The following is a 15,983-nucleotide window of genomic DNA, read 5'->3' on the forward strand; positions in this document are numbered from 1 at the left end:
GCTTCCCCACCTCTAACACGGCCCGTATCATGTGGAATTCGGTCATTTTCGATTTTGATTTCCGGAATTTTCCTCAATTCTTTTGAAAAGAGGGGCTTAGCGCTAAGGCCACAGATCGGTGCAAAGGGAGTATGAGAGCAGACGATCCTGCAGATCCATTGCAGCGAATCAGGGGCTCCTATTCACAGATAACCTCAGCACACATTGGCAGAATCTGGACCTGGAACATGCGACAGGTCAAGCCCGAGTTATCCTGAAGTGGCGGGAATACCGATTAAGGACTGTGACTGGTCAGCACTGAAACGGTGAAACAGCCAGTGGACAGGAAGAGTTTGACAAGGATCAACAAACGCCACACAGTCCCCGACATAAATCCGCATCAATGCTTGGCCTATGACCGATTGTTTGAGAAAGGGGTCTTTGCTGCATCGATGAGCCAATCTGCAATGGGGAGTGGAGAAGAGTGTTTGTAGAGTCACGTTTTCATATTCGACGGTTCTTAGCGCCCAGGTCAGCTCAATCACACAAGCGAACGGAGCCCACTTTAGGGGGTGTGAAACAGTCCAGTCAAAGGCTATTACTCCCGCCATCACTGTAAATGGCACTCCGTCTTTCAGGGGTTGTTTCCTTGGCGTGAATTTCATTTATATTAGGCTTAATCTTAATCTTTCACGGAGAATTCCCTTCTGAGAGTCCTTGGCCCTCTTGACTTGGAATTCTCACCATTCTAGATTCCTGGTTTGGCACACTGAAACGAGAAAATATGAAACGAGAAAATATGTCTTAAACCTTGATCGCATGCAGGTATACAACATACCTTCTTCTATATCATGGGAGTCCATCGGTGTGACCGCCGGCGTTTTGTCGGTCAGCAATTTATTTTATCTGCACCGGATAAAGTGCACATATAACCTTCCAAGCTTGTCTCGGGGCAAATGTCCAATCTGAGGTCTTTCCATTGGCCCTACAAGGTCCAAAGGTTAATCCAAAGTTGTAAAACAACAGCCGTAGAGGTCCTGAACACAGTAAAAACACCAATCCAAGGCCATGGGTATCAAAACAAAAATCCTAAAACACCGAATTCCCAAAAAAAAGCGGACCGCCCATACCCACCGGTCCGTTCTAAAAAAAAATCCAAGATCTAACAGTCAAGCTCATGTACTGACCTCGGGAGATCCGTTTGAATGTAAAATTGGGTAAACACCCCAGAACCATGGATAGCCCAGGATACTCGGGGGAATATCCGACATTCTCCCGCACAGGCAAACTGTTACGGGTCTCAAATAGGGCCAAGCCCGAAACCCGCTCAGAAAAAGCTGAGCTCATCGTCACTGTCGTCATCCTCGTAACATGGAATGACTCTTTGTTGAGGGGTCGGCTCAATAATATGACGCATGGTTGAAGCTGAAGGGCGCGTAGACCTTCGCCTCTCTGCCGTGCGATGGACCTGCTTTGCAGCACGCTCGAAAGTGGGCCGGACGGTAGGCTGACATGGGCTGCTTCCTCTGTGATTGATGATCACGACTTCAACCTTCCGTGCCTGTTGTGTTACGGAGGCCGTCCGTCTAGTCAGGTTGGTGCTGCGCTCTCGCAGAATGTCTCGGTGGGTGACTGGTTCCACAGTAGAATTGCATCTAGTCGGAGTAGGAGAGTGTATTTGCGGACTGTTTGCACCCCTGTCAACTACGACCACGGGTGTGGGTCGTTGTCGTTTCGTAGGCCGTATGGATGAGGCCTCGGCGTCCTCGAAAGTGCGCTTGGTCGCCATCGGCAGGGGAGATGAGGTCAGACTTGGAACAGAGACTTGGAAACGGTTAGAGCCAGGTGAGCTGCTGTCTGTAGAGGAAGCGATGCAGGGCACTGGGCTTGATAGCATACGCATGGGCCTTTGGGCTTTTTGCACTAGGATGGGCTTTCCCTTGGTCGCGGGCGTAGATGCCACCCACTCGCCTATGCTATCTTCCCAGCGGAACAGGCCTGTACTTTGACTAGATTCCTCGGGTTCTTCCGAAGACTTTTGGGCAGTCTCTTCCTGACGCTGTCTTGTGACCACCGTCTCTTGGACGTCGACGGCCCACATATGATCATCGGGATCTCCTGTAGCTTCTGCAAACTCCATGGCAGCTTCTGCCGCCACTCGTCCAAGAAAGGCAGACAAGGCTGGTGTATGGGCCAAACGGGCAAGTTGCGAAATCATGTCACGTATTTCACCGCTAGTATGTTCGGTTTCATCCTCTGCGCTTTTTCTAAAGCAGCGAAACGCTTGGTGCACAAACAATGCTAACTCTCTAACCATGTCGGAATGAAATGCTATGATCTCCACGCATGCATCAACATTGACTGTTGACGCCATTACATGGTGGTGATTGTCCAATAAAATTTTGTCGTTGCACTGTACAAGGCTGGTGGCTAGCAAGATGCAGCCACGCCGTAACAATTGATGAGGGGTATTATCAGGGCGCTGCGCGACGGAATTCGATTCCAGTTCTCGTTGCAGAGCGATATGGAGATATCTTGTAATATAGCTCGCCTTCGTTCCATTTGCACAATTCGTGTCATCGGATGCACGAGACCGTGAAATGTGCATGCCGCAGAGCGCTGCCATGAGGCTTATGACGTGATTGCTCAGTGCGTCCTCCACTTGCAATGGACAAGGCCGGGCAAGATTCGAGATTTCCCACGCTGTGGTGGAGGCAACCCTGGTCGCACGGGCACGAGCACTCTTTCCCTTCGCGGGGAACTTTGGTGTAGAACTCTGAGAAGCGGTGATAGGGCGGATATCACTTGCTGAGAGAATTACAGCTTCAATTAACCGTGTAGCCGCAGGACTGTCTTCATCCTCCTTCGAGAGGGATATCGTTGCTCGCGTCATCCAGCTAGTCCATAACTTGGTTCCCATCCATTCCGGGGGTAGCACTCCCCGCAATAGAAGCTTTGCAAGCTCGTCGAATATATAAGAGCGATTTGCAACACCATGATGAGCATATTTGCGTAACAATCGGATCGGATCCGAAGGATTATGGCCAACCGCTGGCCTTAAAGCCTGTGGGTATGGGTAATTTTTGCGGGTAGAAAGCAATGTAGAGAGCAATGAGTCGCTTTCTTCGGGAGCAAATGAACGACATTTATCAATCAGCGCGCAGGCAATTGAATCTGTTATCCAATGATTCTGTATCAGGGTAGAAACCAAGTAAATACCCTGTGCGCGGACAGCCTCGCGGAGTGGCTTCCAGCCTGTCCCATGAGGCGCATAAAAGGCTTCCAACTCTGTAAAATATGCATCGCACATATCTTCATCCCCGTCCTCGTCCAACTCATCCTGTGCTTCTTGCTCGCTCGCAATAAATTCAGGTAGACTTCGCGTCACCATGGACAGCAAGGATCGAGCACCACGCCTGCTGGTTTCAGATAAGGGCTTCACTCCTCGCTTCGATATCACAGTGTTGCAAAGGAAATTTTGGAAGACGCGATCAAGGTTGTGTGCTATGTCGGCGAAGCCCGGATCACCAGACTGGTCGAGAAGTTCTTGCCAAGGGCTCTTGTGGAGCGAATATCGATCACGGAAGACTAGCGGCTGTGATTGTTGAATATTAGGATTGAACTGGCCTTCCGGGCGTTCTGACTGTGCACTCGGGGGCATCTCCCATCTCCTCCCAGTGATGAGTGGTGTCGCGACCTCAATGGCGCCGGGCAGGGTGCGTGGGGCCTCTGGGCTGTGTATTGATAGTCTGTTGCGCTTTTTCCCTCCAGTCTCCTCTACTTTGGACGAATATTTGTGTCTGGGCCGACGTCGCTCGGGCTTTTTCCCTGGAATCCAAGCTGGGTCGTTTTCATCCGGATCCGCATCCGAGCCTGAGCAGTTGTGCCGGTTTTCTGGTTTGTGGTCGGCTTCCAAAGTAGGCACATCACTACCCTCTGCAATTTCTTGTGGTTTCGACTCGGTTGCGATTATCGACAGCGTTTCTTTGTGCTTTGCGATTCGACGGCAGATGGAGGTCAAGGGGCGCAGGACACGATTTGCCCATTTTGCAGTGGCTTGGGCATCCTCCATTGAGGACGAAAGGGATAATAATATCTGCTAATAGCATACACTATCAAAAGAATCAGCACTGTCATGCGTTTTTCTCTTGGTCATTTGGGTCGCACTGCACCAACCTCGCCGTACTAACAAACCCTTCAATGATGCATGATAGGAACAATGACGGCACTCAACCAGATATTACCAATAATGCAGCAATAATCCAATGTAAATAAGATATGCCGAGGAATTAAAGGGCGTGTTAAGTGGAGAATGAATGATAACATTGCGCGGCAAACAAAGAAAACAAACATTGACTAATGCGGTAAAGCGGGTCAATACATATTGCCTATTATAGCGATCTTACTCTCTTCCAATGTATATAGTAAAGTTCTTGAAGGTCTTGAATTTCAAGTATTTGCATATGAACTTAATGGATTCTACCCAGAAACAGAAAATGACCCAAGTGGCAGATCCGCATAATGCACCAGATGTGAGCCCATATAAGACAACCGAGTCCTTTCCATGCACAGCCCGAGAGACAACCCAACCTGGCAGATGAAACCAAAAATGAAAAAAAAAATAGGAGAGAGGAGAGAGATCTAAAATACAACAGTTCTTTTCGCTCATCAAGCCTGCCCACCGATCCCCAAAATGACAATGTATATAGATATTAACACATGTAATAACCAAGAAAATAAGAACGGGAACCAACGTCTAAATTGGCTGAAATTGGCTGGTTGGTAACCCATTTATGCCTTGTTAGACTGCTTGGAGCCACGAAGCTTGGGGTTGCTGGTGGCGGCACGCTTCTTCTGCTTAGAGCGCGAAGAGCTGGTGTCGCTACCTTCGATGAACTTCAGAAGCTCATCGATGCTGCGAGAGTCGAGACCCGAGGGATCGGCAGGGGCGGTGATTTCAGGTGCAGACTGGCCAACCTGGGGCTGAACACGGGTGCCCATGGAAGACACGCGAGGGTTCAGAGGGTTGCGACGCAGACGACGAGCCTGGATGTCCTTGGCGTGCTTGGCGATAGAGACAGCGTTCTGAGTGAGCTGCTCGAGCCAGTTCTCGGCCTCCTTGGTGTTGCGGTCTTCAGGTCCAAGCTGAGCGAGGAAGATGTTGTATGCCTCGCGCATCTTGCCGACGGCAGCCTTGGAGTCCTGATCCAAAGCGAGAGCCTGGGCGAGCTGGAAGAGAATGGTGGCGGTGTTGATGGAGTCCTTGCCGAACAAGTTCTCACAGATGGAGAGAGATGCCTCGAACCACTGGCGAGAGTCGTTGTACTGCTTGAGGTGTTGCAGCATCACGGCGGCATTGTTCATCGTGGTGATGGAGTCGGGGTGGTTAGGACCATAGATGATCTTCCAGACATCCATGGCGTGCTTAATGTAAACCAGAGCAGTCTTAGTGTTGCCGGAGGCATGCTCGAACAGACTCAGGTTGAGGTAGCTCAGAATAGTGTCAGCCGAATCAACACCCATAGTGCGCTCGGTGACGATGACGGCCTTGCGAGCCAATTCCACGGCAGCCTCCTTCTCGTCAGTCTGGTAGTACAGCATGGAAAGCTGATGGTAGAGCTTGGCGACCTCAGGGTGCAGGATACCGTAGATCTGCTCGTGCAAAGACAGAGACTCGAGGATGAGCTCCTGGCCCAACTGCTTCTGGTTCTGCATGAGAGAGATACGACCGGCCTCCAGGGCTTCCTCTGCCAATGCGCTGCGGGGAGAGGCATCACGGACCAAAGGAACGACATTCAGGATATCATCAGCAGTGAAAGTGACAGCGGGCTTAGCCGGCGCCGGAACGGCGCGGGTAGGGGACTTGTTGTCGCCGCCCTTCTTCTTGCCCTTCCTCTTAGGCTCCTCTTGAGTAGAGCTGTTGGTGACAGGAACAACAACCTGCTCCTTGACCTGAGCCTTGGTGAACGCGAAGTCACGGGCACCGAGCTGGAGACCCAACTTGATGGAGATGTCACGCAGAAGCTGCAAGTGTCTCAGGGAGCTGGACCAGTCCTTCTCGAGGGAGAAGCGGAAGCGGATGGTGACCTGCTTCTCAAGCTCGGCCCGTAGGGACTCAGGGGTGACCTTCTCGAAAGAGAAATCGCCCTCGGGGAAGATTGCACGCAGAGATTCGTCAATCTCCGCCTGAGGAGTAGCGTTGACATCCGAGCCGAGGAGGCAGTTCAGCAAGTGAGAAAGGCAAGGGGCGACGAAGGGAGCGGGAACGTTGTTCAAGTAGCGGTTAGCAACGTGCTTGAAGGCACGGGTGATCATTTCCTGAACCAGGAGAATGGACAAGGCCTGCAGGCGAGGTCCCTTCTCGGCTGACTGCTGAGCCAACTTTCCGAGGTAGCGGAGGTTAATACCACGCTTGTGTAACAGCTGGGTCAGCGATTGACCGTCCATGGGGAAGCCAACGTCGCCATCGTGCAGGTCCTTGAGCAGGTCGGGGATGACCTTGGATCGCAAGTGATCACAGGCATCCCGGACTTCCTGCTCATCCTTTGCCCATTGCTCCTTCTCCTCTTCGGTCTGGGGCACCTGGCCGCTGAAAACGTCGGGGTTGAGGGCAAGGTTAAATCCAGAGATGTCAACACGCTCCTGATCCGCCTTCTCTGCCTTCTCCGCAGCCTTCTCCTCCTCGGTCTTGTCCTCTTCGGCCTTGCCCTCCTCCTTGACGGCCTCGGCGCTAGCAGCCTTGCGGCTCTCCACCTCGGCCTTCACGTACTGGCTCATCTTGTGGCGCCAGTAAGACTCGACCAGCTCAAGTCTGAGAACGGACATGCGGTGGGGGTAAACATCGCTACCCTCCTCTTCCTGCCATGCAGCGTCCAGAGGAGCCACGCGGTAGAGATCCAGGACGTACTTCCGGCCATCAGTACCCAAGAGGCCCTTGGTCTCGACGCTACCTTCCAGGTCGTGGCGCTGGTTCTCCTTGTCCCAGACAGGGTGCTGCTTGACACGCAGCGCCTTCGAGAGCTTCTCGAAGACCGGAACAAAGTCGGCGTGGGTGGCCACAACCTCCTTGCCCTCAACACCACCGTAATCAATCTGGTGCTCACCGGGCTCACGCTGCTTGAAGATACCAGGAACAATGCTCTGGCCAACGATACGCTTACCCAGGTAGTCGACCACCACGGTTCCGGGGGTGAACAGACCATCGATATCCAGCTGGTTAACAGCCTTGATGCCAAGAACGTCCTTACCCACGGCCACGCGTGCAGCTTCGTCACCACCCTCGGAGGTGAAAGTGCCAACGCCATCGGCACCGAAGGAGTAGAAGATGTTGTTGTAGACAAAGATCTGGGCGTCCCGCGCCTCGGTGGGGTTTAGAGGAGCAACCTCACCCCGGGCAACCAGGACTGCACCGCGAGCGGCGGCCTCATTATAATCGGCGAACAGCTTGGAGGTCAAGCGTTCCCGGAACACGCGATCCTGGACGGTCTCACGGGGCAGCTCGCGGGTAGTCTGGAACTCCTCGTTCCAGTCACGCAGAGTCTCGGCGTTATCAACACCAGAGATCAGGTAGTTCTCCTGCGAACGGGTGATGTCGGGCTGGTGGGCATTCAAGCTCGAAGTGCTGGGGGAGATGAGCCATGGGCTGTTGGGAATGGCGTTCTGGAAGGGGAAAGTGGTCAAAAGATCTTTCTCATTGTTGTAATCCTGCAGAGCCTCGAAGGAGGCGTTGAACGAGGGCGAAAGTTGGGAGATGAGAGTGAGCAAGGAGTGGGCGCTGCCCTTCTTGGGGTGTGTTGGCTTCGGGAATGGGTCGAATCTGATGTTCGAGCACTTGTTCACAAAGAACCCAGAGACGTGGGCAGTGATCTGGAATTGTTCACCTTCGTTAGTAGCAACCACAAGGTAAAGCAAATGACCCTTCTGGCGGAGGTTGTACGGAACGGGGTTCCATGAAGACAGCGAAATGGATTTCACTGTCTTGGGCAGAGGAGCCTGCTCGGTGGGCAGGATAGTCTGCAGAGGTGAAACTCCAGTCAGATCATATTTGGAGAGCGAGTGCTCCTTCTCGGACTCGCTGGCCTTGATAGCATCTGCCGTAATAGTATCATGCAGGGACAGGCCAGCGGAGATACCGTGGAGGTTGTCAACACGGTCACCAGAAGCACCAATTAGCTCCCTGATGCGCACAACATGCATGCGGGCCTCCTTCTCGGTGTAGGGATCCTCGACCAGGACGATCTCGGAGTCAGCCTCGAGGTCCGGGACCTCAGACAGCTCGACGAAGTCGTTGATGCGGTTGCCGTTGAACTCGAGGTGGAAGCAAGTGTATTGGAAGGTACCCGGTAGCTCGACAATAGATTGGCGGACATCCTGGACCTGTTCTTGGCTGGAGACCTAAAGAAACAAATCGGGTCAGATATTTTTCCCCTCTTCGTGGCCTTTTAAAACATCGAACCCACCATCACTTGGATCTTATGCGGCGCGTGAGGGAGCTTCACGGAGATCTGGAAAAGACCTGTAGTCGAATTAGAACACTGCTATGCAGTTCTGCGTCCGGTGATCCAACATACCACCCGTGTTGTCCTCCTCTGTGCCCTCGGGGGCATTGCCATTGGCAATCTCTTGAGAAGCTTGGGGAGCCTCTGTTCCTCCGTTAGCTTGTGTGCCCTGCATCTTCGTTTCACCTGGAACCCATGCTGGATCCCAATGGACCTTGCCCAATGAGGTTCCAGGGCCAACACACACCTTTCGAGTGCTCCAACTCCCCATTGGTCTGTGCCATTATGTCGAGCCGGTTATTAAAAGAGCTTCGACGAAGTAATAACAGTAAACCCCTATCTCACAACCGTCACGCGGGTGAGAAACAAAAGTTCGAGAGAAAAAAAAAAAGGTTGAGGACCTGCGGGGATTCGGCAGGCAGAAATTTTAGTATAGTATACAAAAGAGTAATTGAGCAAGAAACGAAAACCCCGTACCCCAGGAAGTTGAAAAAAGAGCAAGGATGAATGGATAGGTGAAACTGGAAAACCGGAGAGAAAATTTCTCGGATGCGGCATACCCTCGGAAGTGCTCGGGCGGTGGGTTCGGGGAAGGGGCGGAGAGGGACATTTTTCTCCACGTCTACAATTGGTTTGTTGAGAAAAGAGTGTAAGAGCAACTGTACGGAGTACAAATCTTGGAACTAGTATATCTTAAGGTAGGTTATAATTTTCATAAATTGTAGGTGCTGATATCAATTTCATAGATCCAGTTGGCTTGCCTCAGGTACTATTTTTTGGATGTGTGTCAGTGATTGTGTACACCGTGGCATTTGATTTCAATTGGTAATAATAACTATTTCACTGTAAAGGATTGTTAACAGGTTAATTGATCCATATTAATGGGAGGATACAATATATGTACATGAACCTTGGACGGTAACACCTAGTATATAGAAGCTAATAGGGTTAGCTTTATCTATGTGTACTAGACTGGAAAGAAAAGATTATCTACGAGGCAGAGATGTAAACAGAGCATTAAATATGCGGATGCTCGTATTTCTTCATGGAACTTTCTTTCCAAATGACGTAGACAATAATAGTCGGCCACGTATGTGGCCTTGTCATGTCTTTTGGGCAGTGTTTTCAGATATTATTTATACATGTCTTTTTTCTTATGTATTTATATACATGTGTATTCACCCTTCTCGAATTCACAGGTAGACTGGAGGAAAATATTTAAAATGAGGAATTAGGATCCTTGCCAGTTCGGATATATATATGACAGAAATATAGATCAGGAAGAACAAGTCGGGGGAGGAAAGGTAAAGTCAATGCCACGCTGAGATATTTAGATATTTCACATAGCCTTTGTCTCGAATAAACACGTTTATAAGATTCAAATGCTTGCAAATTTTACAATATCTATATGCTTCGTCCCCATCAGCTTTGTCGAAGCTAAGGACTGATAGGATAGCCTTTCACCATAGCAATGTCGAGCTTGAATACATGGATACATGGATCAAGAAAAAGAAAAGATACCTGCATATCAAAGTGACTTTCAGATTGCCTACCGAAGTGAAGCGACCACGGGAGATGGGTAATTTTGCCTGGCAGTAAACTAATTAGGATGTAACTAGGTACATACGGAGTACATTACCCTCTAATGTGCGAAGCATTTCTCGACGGAAAATAGATATAAAAAGTAAAAATCAACTGATAACTCTCATGCATAGAAAGCATAGTGGTTACATAAATGGTTTGTTTATTTACTAGAGCCTATATACATTTTTTTTCTCCCGTGGATCCACCATATTCCACACAGATCTGAAAAAAAAAAAACCAATAAAAACAAACTCATTCAAATAATTTAGTGGAGAATTGAAAGCCTACAATGTATAGTTCTCGTACCCCCGTATATACGATCGAAAATGCTCCTGATTCGATCGCCAAGCCTTCTGCATCCCTGGTTCATCGAGGCTGAGGCCAACACCACAACTTTAGCCACACTCTGTTTTTTTTTTTTTGAACTCCCTTTCTTCCAGTCTTTCGTTAACCTTTTTTGTATCTTTGTATCTTTTTTCTCTCTCTTTCTGATATCCAGTCTCTTTCATTCGATTTCCTTGAGTCGGTCTTTCTGCAGCAACGCGTCATTCCCTGGAGGTGTGGCTTTGCGTGAACCATCTACAAGTCTAGAATTCTAGCAGTACACTCCTTAAAGCTGTGTGTTTTAAATATAGGCCCTACACCGTCTGGGGTTCTGATTATCTTTGCGAAGATATACATTCCCACTCTTCATTATCCACCTTTTACTGAAGGACTTGGCACCCCGGCGTACAGACGCCAAGAGGCCTAACAACGATGCTATGGAGCCGGCTCGCACAGCCTGCGAGGCTCTATGCCCGACAGGGCCTGCCAAGACCTATCAGAATTAACAGCCGCGTTGTGATGCATATACCCAAGCGGTTTAATTCAGACCCCCGGGACACTGGTCAGATGACCCCAGACCCCACCGATCAGAATGATTCGGATGAGGGCAAGGGTAAGAGCAAGGGTCAGGGCCATAACGGCGACTCAGATCCAAGCTTCAAATCTACAATTCTCAAGATGTTTGAAACTGGGGCGACCACAGCGGCATCAATTGCCATTCTAGGGTAAGGTTTATCTATGCCATTCACGTCATGCGTTATTGTAGCTAATTTGTTCCCAAGTGCCGCGGGTTACGGTTACCACCAGTACTACAAGTGGTTGATCTTGGACAAAATGGACAATGCGTTCAACCCCGGTGATCCTGCCCTCGAGGTCGCGGGTGTTGTTTCTGGAAAGCACAAGTACCACCATGAGGAACATTGGGTCGTTCGGAACGAGCAACCCAAAGTTGACGATATTGTAGCCGGGCGACAAAGTGGCCACTACTATCTAGTGATTGGCGAGAAGGGAACAGGCAAAACTTCGATGCTTTTAGAGGCCATGCGCAAGATCAATGGTAACAGCTGTGCGATGTTCGAAGCGCACGCTGATCTCGAAATCTTCCGAATCCGACTGGGCAAAGCTTTGGACTACGAGTTCCATGAAGAGTAAGCTTATAACGTCATCACTGTAAGGGCATAACGCTAACAGGAATACCCAGCTATATCGGCAGCCTTTTCAGCATCCGTGGACCAAGAGACACCACGGCTCTCTTGGACATTGAGCGCGCATTCAACAAGCTAGAGAAAGTGGCTCTCACCAGAAGGCGGGATGGATCGACTCCTCTTGTACTGATCATAAACAGTACCCATTTAGTCCGGGACGATCACGACGGACAGGATTTGCTTGAGATGATTCAGCAGCGTGCCGAACAATGGGCTGCTAGTGGTCTCGTCACAACAAGTAAGACTCTGACGAACACCCGTTCCCCTTGTCATAGCTAACTTTGTCACCTTCAAGTTCTTAACAGCGATGACTATTGGGTATATGAGCGCTTGAAGCGTTATGCAACCCGCATGGAGGTCATTCCCGTGACAGATCTGCCCAAGGACAAGGCGATGCGTGCCTTGAAGAAATATCGCCAGCAATTCCACAACGAGACACTTCCATCTGCGACCCTCGAGCAAGTCTATGACAAAGTCGGCGGCCGTCTATCCTTCTTGAACCGCGTGGCCAAGTCTTCAGATCTCATGAAGACCTGCGATGAGATCTGTCTGGCTGAGAAAACATGGTTCCTAAACAAGTGCTGGATCCTCGGAAAGGAGATGGATGATGATGTGATGGATCAGCAGAAGTATGCCGTAAGTACACCCTATGAGATCTACTGGCTCCTTTCCGTTTCATGCGACTTCGGCTAATCTAAAGAACACAGTCTGGCGCCGTGGTTTTGGCGAAAGCACTGGTAGACCTTGAGAAAGAGATGGAGTCAAACTATCACCACGAGCAAGGCCACATCTTGCCAGAAATTCCGCTCCATAAAGCGCGTGAGATCATGACCCGTGCAGACTTTATCCAATCTTACGATCACGAAAATATCTTCACAATTGACTCGCGCGCTATGGTGCGTGCCGATTCAGTACCCATGCAGCGTGCCTTCCAAGAAATCTGCGCCATAGAGAATTTCGACAAGCACCTGGACGGCACCGTGGAGCGCATTGGAGACATTGAGAGTCTTGGCCGTACTCGGGAATTGACTATCAAAGATCTCTGGAACAATGGCAAGTATCGCGTCGTGGTACGGGACAACCACGGACGAGAGAGTGGGACAGTTGAATTTGCTGTGGCAGAACGCGAAGATGATGAAAATTAATTTGTGTCATATCTGAATCTACGGATGAGAGGTCCATAATTAAAATGTACATATTATGTCGAAAATATCAAGTCGAATTCTTGAATTCGCACCTTGGAAAAGCCCATAGTGACATCATCGTATGCTCACCGCTAACCAACATTCCACCCGCCTTCTCTTTTTCTCTTCCAAGCTACACGCAATTGCCTGTGATTTCTGCACTAAACTCTACATTGCAGTCCTATCGTTCTTCAAAATTGGAAGCTTCAAAATGTCCACCAAGACTGCCAGGAAGCGAACTGTGTCGTGGAGCGACAACACGCGACCCGCGCGTGAGCTTGCGAAGACGGCCACTGCCCAGACCTCTCGGTTGGCATGCATCCCGTCTCCAGCCCGCTTTATCCTTGTTGTCCTAAGCAGTCTCACTGTGAGCTCCATTTTGTTCACGCTCACTTCGAACTTCACGGTGGGCGATCTCGGGCCTATCAGCAAACACCTGGAAGAATGGTGGGAAGTGGGGGGCTTGATAGCCTGGAGGGCTTTGGAGGTCGGAGTAGCCTGGGTTCTAGGATTTGATGGTAAGTACTAATTATCATGCACATGATCCCTTGCATCCGGACACGAGGTTCCCACAGCTATATAGACGATATATGGAGACTAACCTTCTGTTTGCGACTAGGCCGTGATGTGGCATCGTTCTTATTCTTGACCCACCTGCCGACATACTCTCTCTTGTCATTCTTCTACGGCATCCGCCCGACTTCTGGACTCTTAGCCTTTGGGGTGACGATTGTTTCGACAGCCCTTCCATTCGCCCTCCTGCGCCGGCCCTCGTCCGTCCACAATCTTTCGCATACTCCTGCTGATGCAGTTGCCAATCGAAACATTCTACAGGACAAGACTACCACTGTATTCACCACGCTCCTGGCAACCTCGATTTTCAGCGTTGTGCTCTACGCCAGCTATGCGACTTGGCTCCCTACCCAGCTGGTCGTTCACTTTGAGGGTCTCCCGGATATCAGCGCGGCACATGCTGGACCTGCTGGCTTGCCTATCCTCTTCCTGACGCTGATTCCTGCCGGCTGGGCCGCGCGAGACTTTTTGTTTGTCAGTTCCACTGGCTATTCAACCACTCCCGCTGGGTCTGGATGCTGCGAGGGTAGTGAATGCGTGTCTGCGGCCATTTGTCGCAACACTTGGGGTCAATTGTCCCCCAAGACGAGAGTTTTGGTTTCCCGATCCATTGTTCTTGCGCTTGGAGTCCTGCTCAACACGATTGTTCAAGTCGCCGGCACAATCAACGATGTCTCTCTCGAAGGTGCCGCCACTTGGGGAGCAGTCTGGGCATTTGCGACACTGATCGCAGGAGCAACCTTCGGCTGGATCGAAGCCGTTGATGGTGTATGATACTATATGTTATAACGACATCATGAAGGGATGTGTGGTCCCAGGTTGATTTTCGTCTCAGTTGCACCAGGTGCGCGAGACGTAGATGCGGCGATACCCTCATATCCAGTATCCTCTTTCTTATGGCGCGCCTGACTATAATGTCTACATTGATTTCCTTGCACTGCTATGTACACCTTCTGCTGATCAGCCGCGCGGCTGTTGGTGCCAATTTCCTTCTTCGTTATTCAAAATTCATGAGTGTTATCATTTTTTTCAACTGTCAAGTATGCTTTCCCTTCAAATGTTCATTGATTACCCTTGTGTCCTTGGATTAATCGTAAGTCTATGTCAACGTTAGTCGCTTTACGACATCTAACACCCCGATTAAGTATCTAGTATTTGCTGGGGCAATAATAACCAAACGTGACAGGTATAGAGAAAAAGGACAAATCCCAACGACCAACCCCAAAACGAAACATAAACCAAGTAACAAGCACAGTGTCCAAAGCAATCACCAGTGAGTAGGTGAACCCTGGTACTTGTCCGGTCCATCAACCGAAGTGCTTTCCATTGGATACGAATCAGACTTCCCACCACTAGGCAACATCCACCCAGGATGCAGGAAATTAAACACAGCCACCGAAACAACCATCATAGCCCCATCAAGCGCAATAAAGTACGACTCATGGGTAATGAGATACCCATCCCATCCCTGCGACAACTCGATCGTACGATAGATACTCCGAATATAGATACAGACGATTGAAAGTATCATCGCGGCGAACAGGGGAAGAACCGAACCGTTCACCGACTGCAGCAGACGCTTGCGCACAACCCGGCGGACGAAATCAATCGCGCAGAAGACGAATATGGTAATCGAGAAGAGTTGGAAGACGATGCCAGCGACCATGATATGCGTGCCGGGCGCGGTATCGCCGTCGATCTTGTCGGCTTGTCCGGAGGCCATGCCGCCGCCGACGGCTTGGATGACGAGGGAGATTACGTCGCAGACACAGAAGATCCAGAGGTAGAGCTTTGGCTTTAGGATGGAGGATTCGGGGCCGAGGAGTTGGATGAAGCGACCTAGGAGGATGTAGATTCCTGCTGTGAAGAAAGTTGGGGCTATGGAAGGTTAGTGTTTGGGGATGGATAGTCGACGGTGGGAAGGTAACTTGCCGATGATGAGAGTGCAGATCTGCATTAGGAAGGCATCTCCACTGTATGGACATTTGGCTGACCAGGTACGACCGGCCCAGCCGATTACTTCGACTGTTGATGTTGTTAGTCTTGCGGGGAGTTAGGGTTTCGAGTGTCACAGGCCTCACCCAAACATCCGATACTAAACACGCTTGCCCACCATTGTCGCTTCCAGGTGAATTGGACTGTGTGGATAATCATCGAGAGACCGAAGAGTACGCAGTAGGCAATGCCTGCTCCTAAAGATGGGATATATCCATATGAAGTGTCAATGCCTTCGATATAGGCATGGCAGCCAATTTGCAATTGTTCTCCGAATTCTGCTCTGTCGGACATGGCGAAGGGCAATGAGCGACTTCAGGAAACCACTATCAAGGAGATTGTCGAGAAATGCAAAGCTAGCAGTAAATCTGTAGTATTTGGATAGATTGGAAGATGGATAGAGATATTCCCCAGACTAGAAAAGAGATTTATAGACAACCACGCCGTTTGCCTGAAGTCAAAAAGGTATCCAAAAAAAAAAGACCAGGAATTAGGCCTCAACGTTCACCCAGATAACATGAGTATAAATAAAGAGTAAGCATGGCTGAGCACCCACTGCCCCCACCATCGGGGAAAAACCTTTCAAGACCAAAGCCACGGTTTTTTAATGCACATCTACTTCAGTAACCTATCGGGATAAG

At 50.0% G+C, this 15,983-nt stretch overlaps 5 protein-coding genes across 5 annotated transcripts; 2 read left to right on the top strand and 3 right to left on the bottom strand.

Moving 5' to 3' along the window:
- Positions 1-1,306: 1,306 nt before the first annotated feature.
- Positions 1,307-4,051, bottom strand: N7447_001051 (uncharacterized protein; the record flags this gene model as incomplete). Its single annotated transcript, XM_057225327.1, has 1 exon — positions 1,307-4,051. The coding sequence occupies one exon, from the start codon at positions 4,049-4,051 to the stop codon at positions 1,307-1,309; it is 2,745 nt and encodes a 914-aa protein (XP_057089343.1).
- A 719-nt stretch (positions 4,052-4,770) lies between these two features.
- N7447_001052 (translation initiation factor 3 subunit CLU1) lies at positions 4,771-8,761 on the bottom strand (the record flags this gene model as incomplete). Its single annotated transcript, XM_057225328.1, has 4 exons — positions 4,771-8,373; positions 8,439-8,494; positions 8,550-8,675; positions 8,725-8,761. The coding sequence occupies 4 exons, from the start codon at positions 8,759-8,761 to the stop codon at positions 4,771-4,773; spliced, it is 3,822 nt and encodes a 1,273-aa protein (XP_057089344.1).
- Positions 8,762-10,817: 2,056 nt separating this feature from the next.
- On the top strand, positions 10,818-12,735 carry N7447_001053 (ATP-binding protein; the record flags this gene model as incomplete). The annotated part of the gene is made up of 5 exons (XM_057225329.1): positions 10,818-11,110; positions 11,168-11,533; positions 11,587-11,828; positions 11,886-12,226; positions 12,298-12,735. 5 exons carry the CDS (start codon positions 10,818-10,820, stop codon positions 12,733-12,735), a joined length of 1,680 nt encoding a protein of 559 aa, XP_057089345.1.
- Positions 12,736-12,985: 250 nt separating this feature from the next.
- On the top strand, positions 12,986-14,121 carry N7447_001054 (uncharacterized protein; the record flags this gene model as incomplete). Its single annotated transcript, XM_057225330.1, has 2 exons — positions 12,986-13,292; positions 13,394-14,121. The coding sequence occupies 2 exons, from the start codon at positions 12,986-12,988 to the stop codon at positions 14,119-14,121; spliced, it is 1,035 nt and encodes a 344-aa protein (XP_057089346.1).
- Positions 14,122-14,614: 493 nt separating this feature from the next.
- Positions 14,615-15,636, bottom strand: N7447_001055 (RTA1 domain-containing protein; the record flags this gene model as incomplete). The annotated part of the gene is made up of 3 exons (XM_057225331.1): positions 14,615-15,225; positions 15,280-15,372; positions 15,429-15,636. 3 exons carry the CDS (start codon positions 15,634-15,636, stop codon positions 14,615-14,617), a joined length of 912 nt encoding a protein of 303 aa, XP_057089347.1.
- Positions 15,637-15,983: the final 347 nt, after the last annotated feature.

The sequence above is a fragment of the Penicillium robsamsonii genome, assembly GCF_028829455.1.
Source record: "Penicillium robsamsonii strain IBT 29466 chromosome Unknown utg000001l_segment0_segment0, whole genome shotgun sequence".
In the NCBI taxonomy this organism is placed as follows: domain Eukaryota; kingdom Fungi; phylum Ascomycota; class Eurotiomycetes; order Eurotiales; family Aspergillaceae; genus Penicillium; species Penicillium robsamsonii.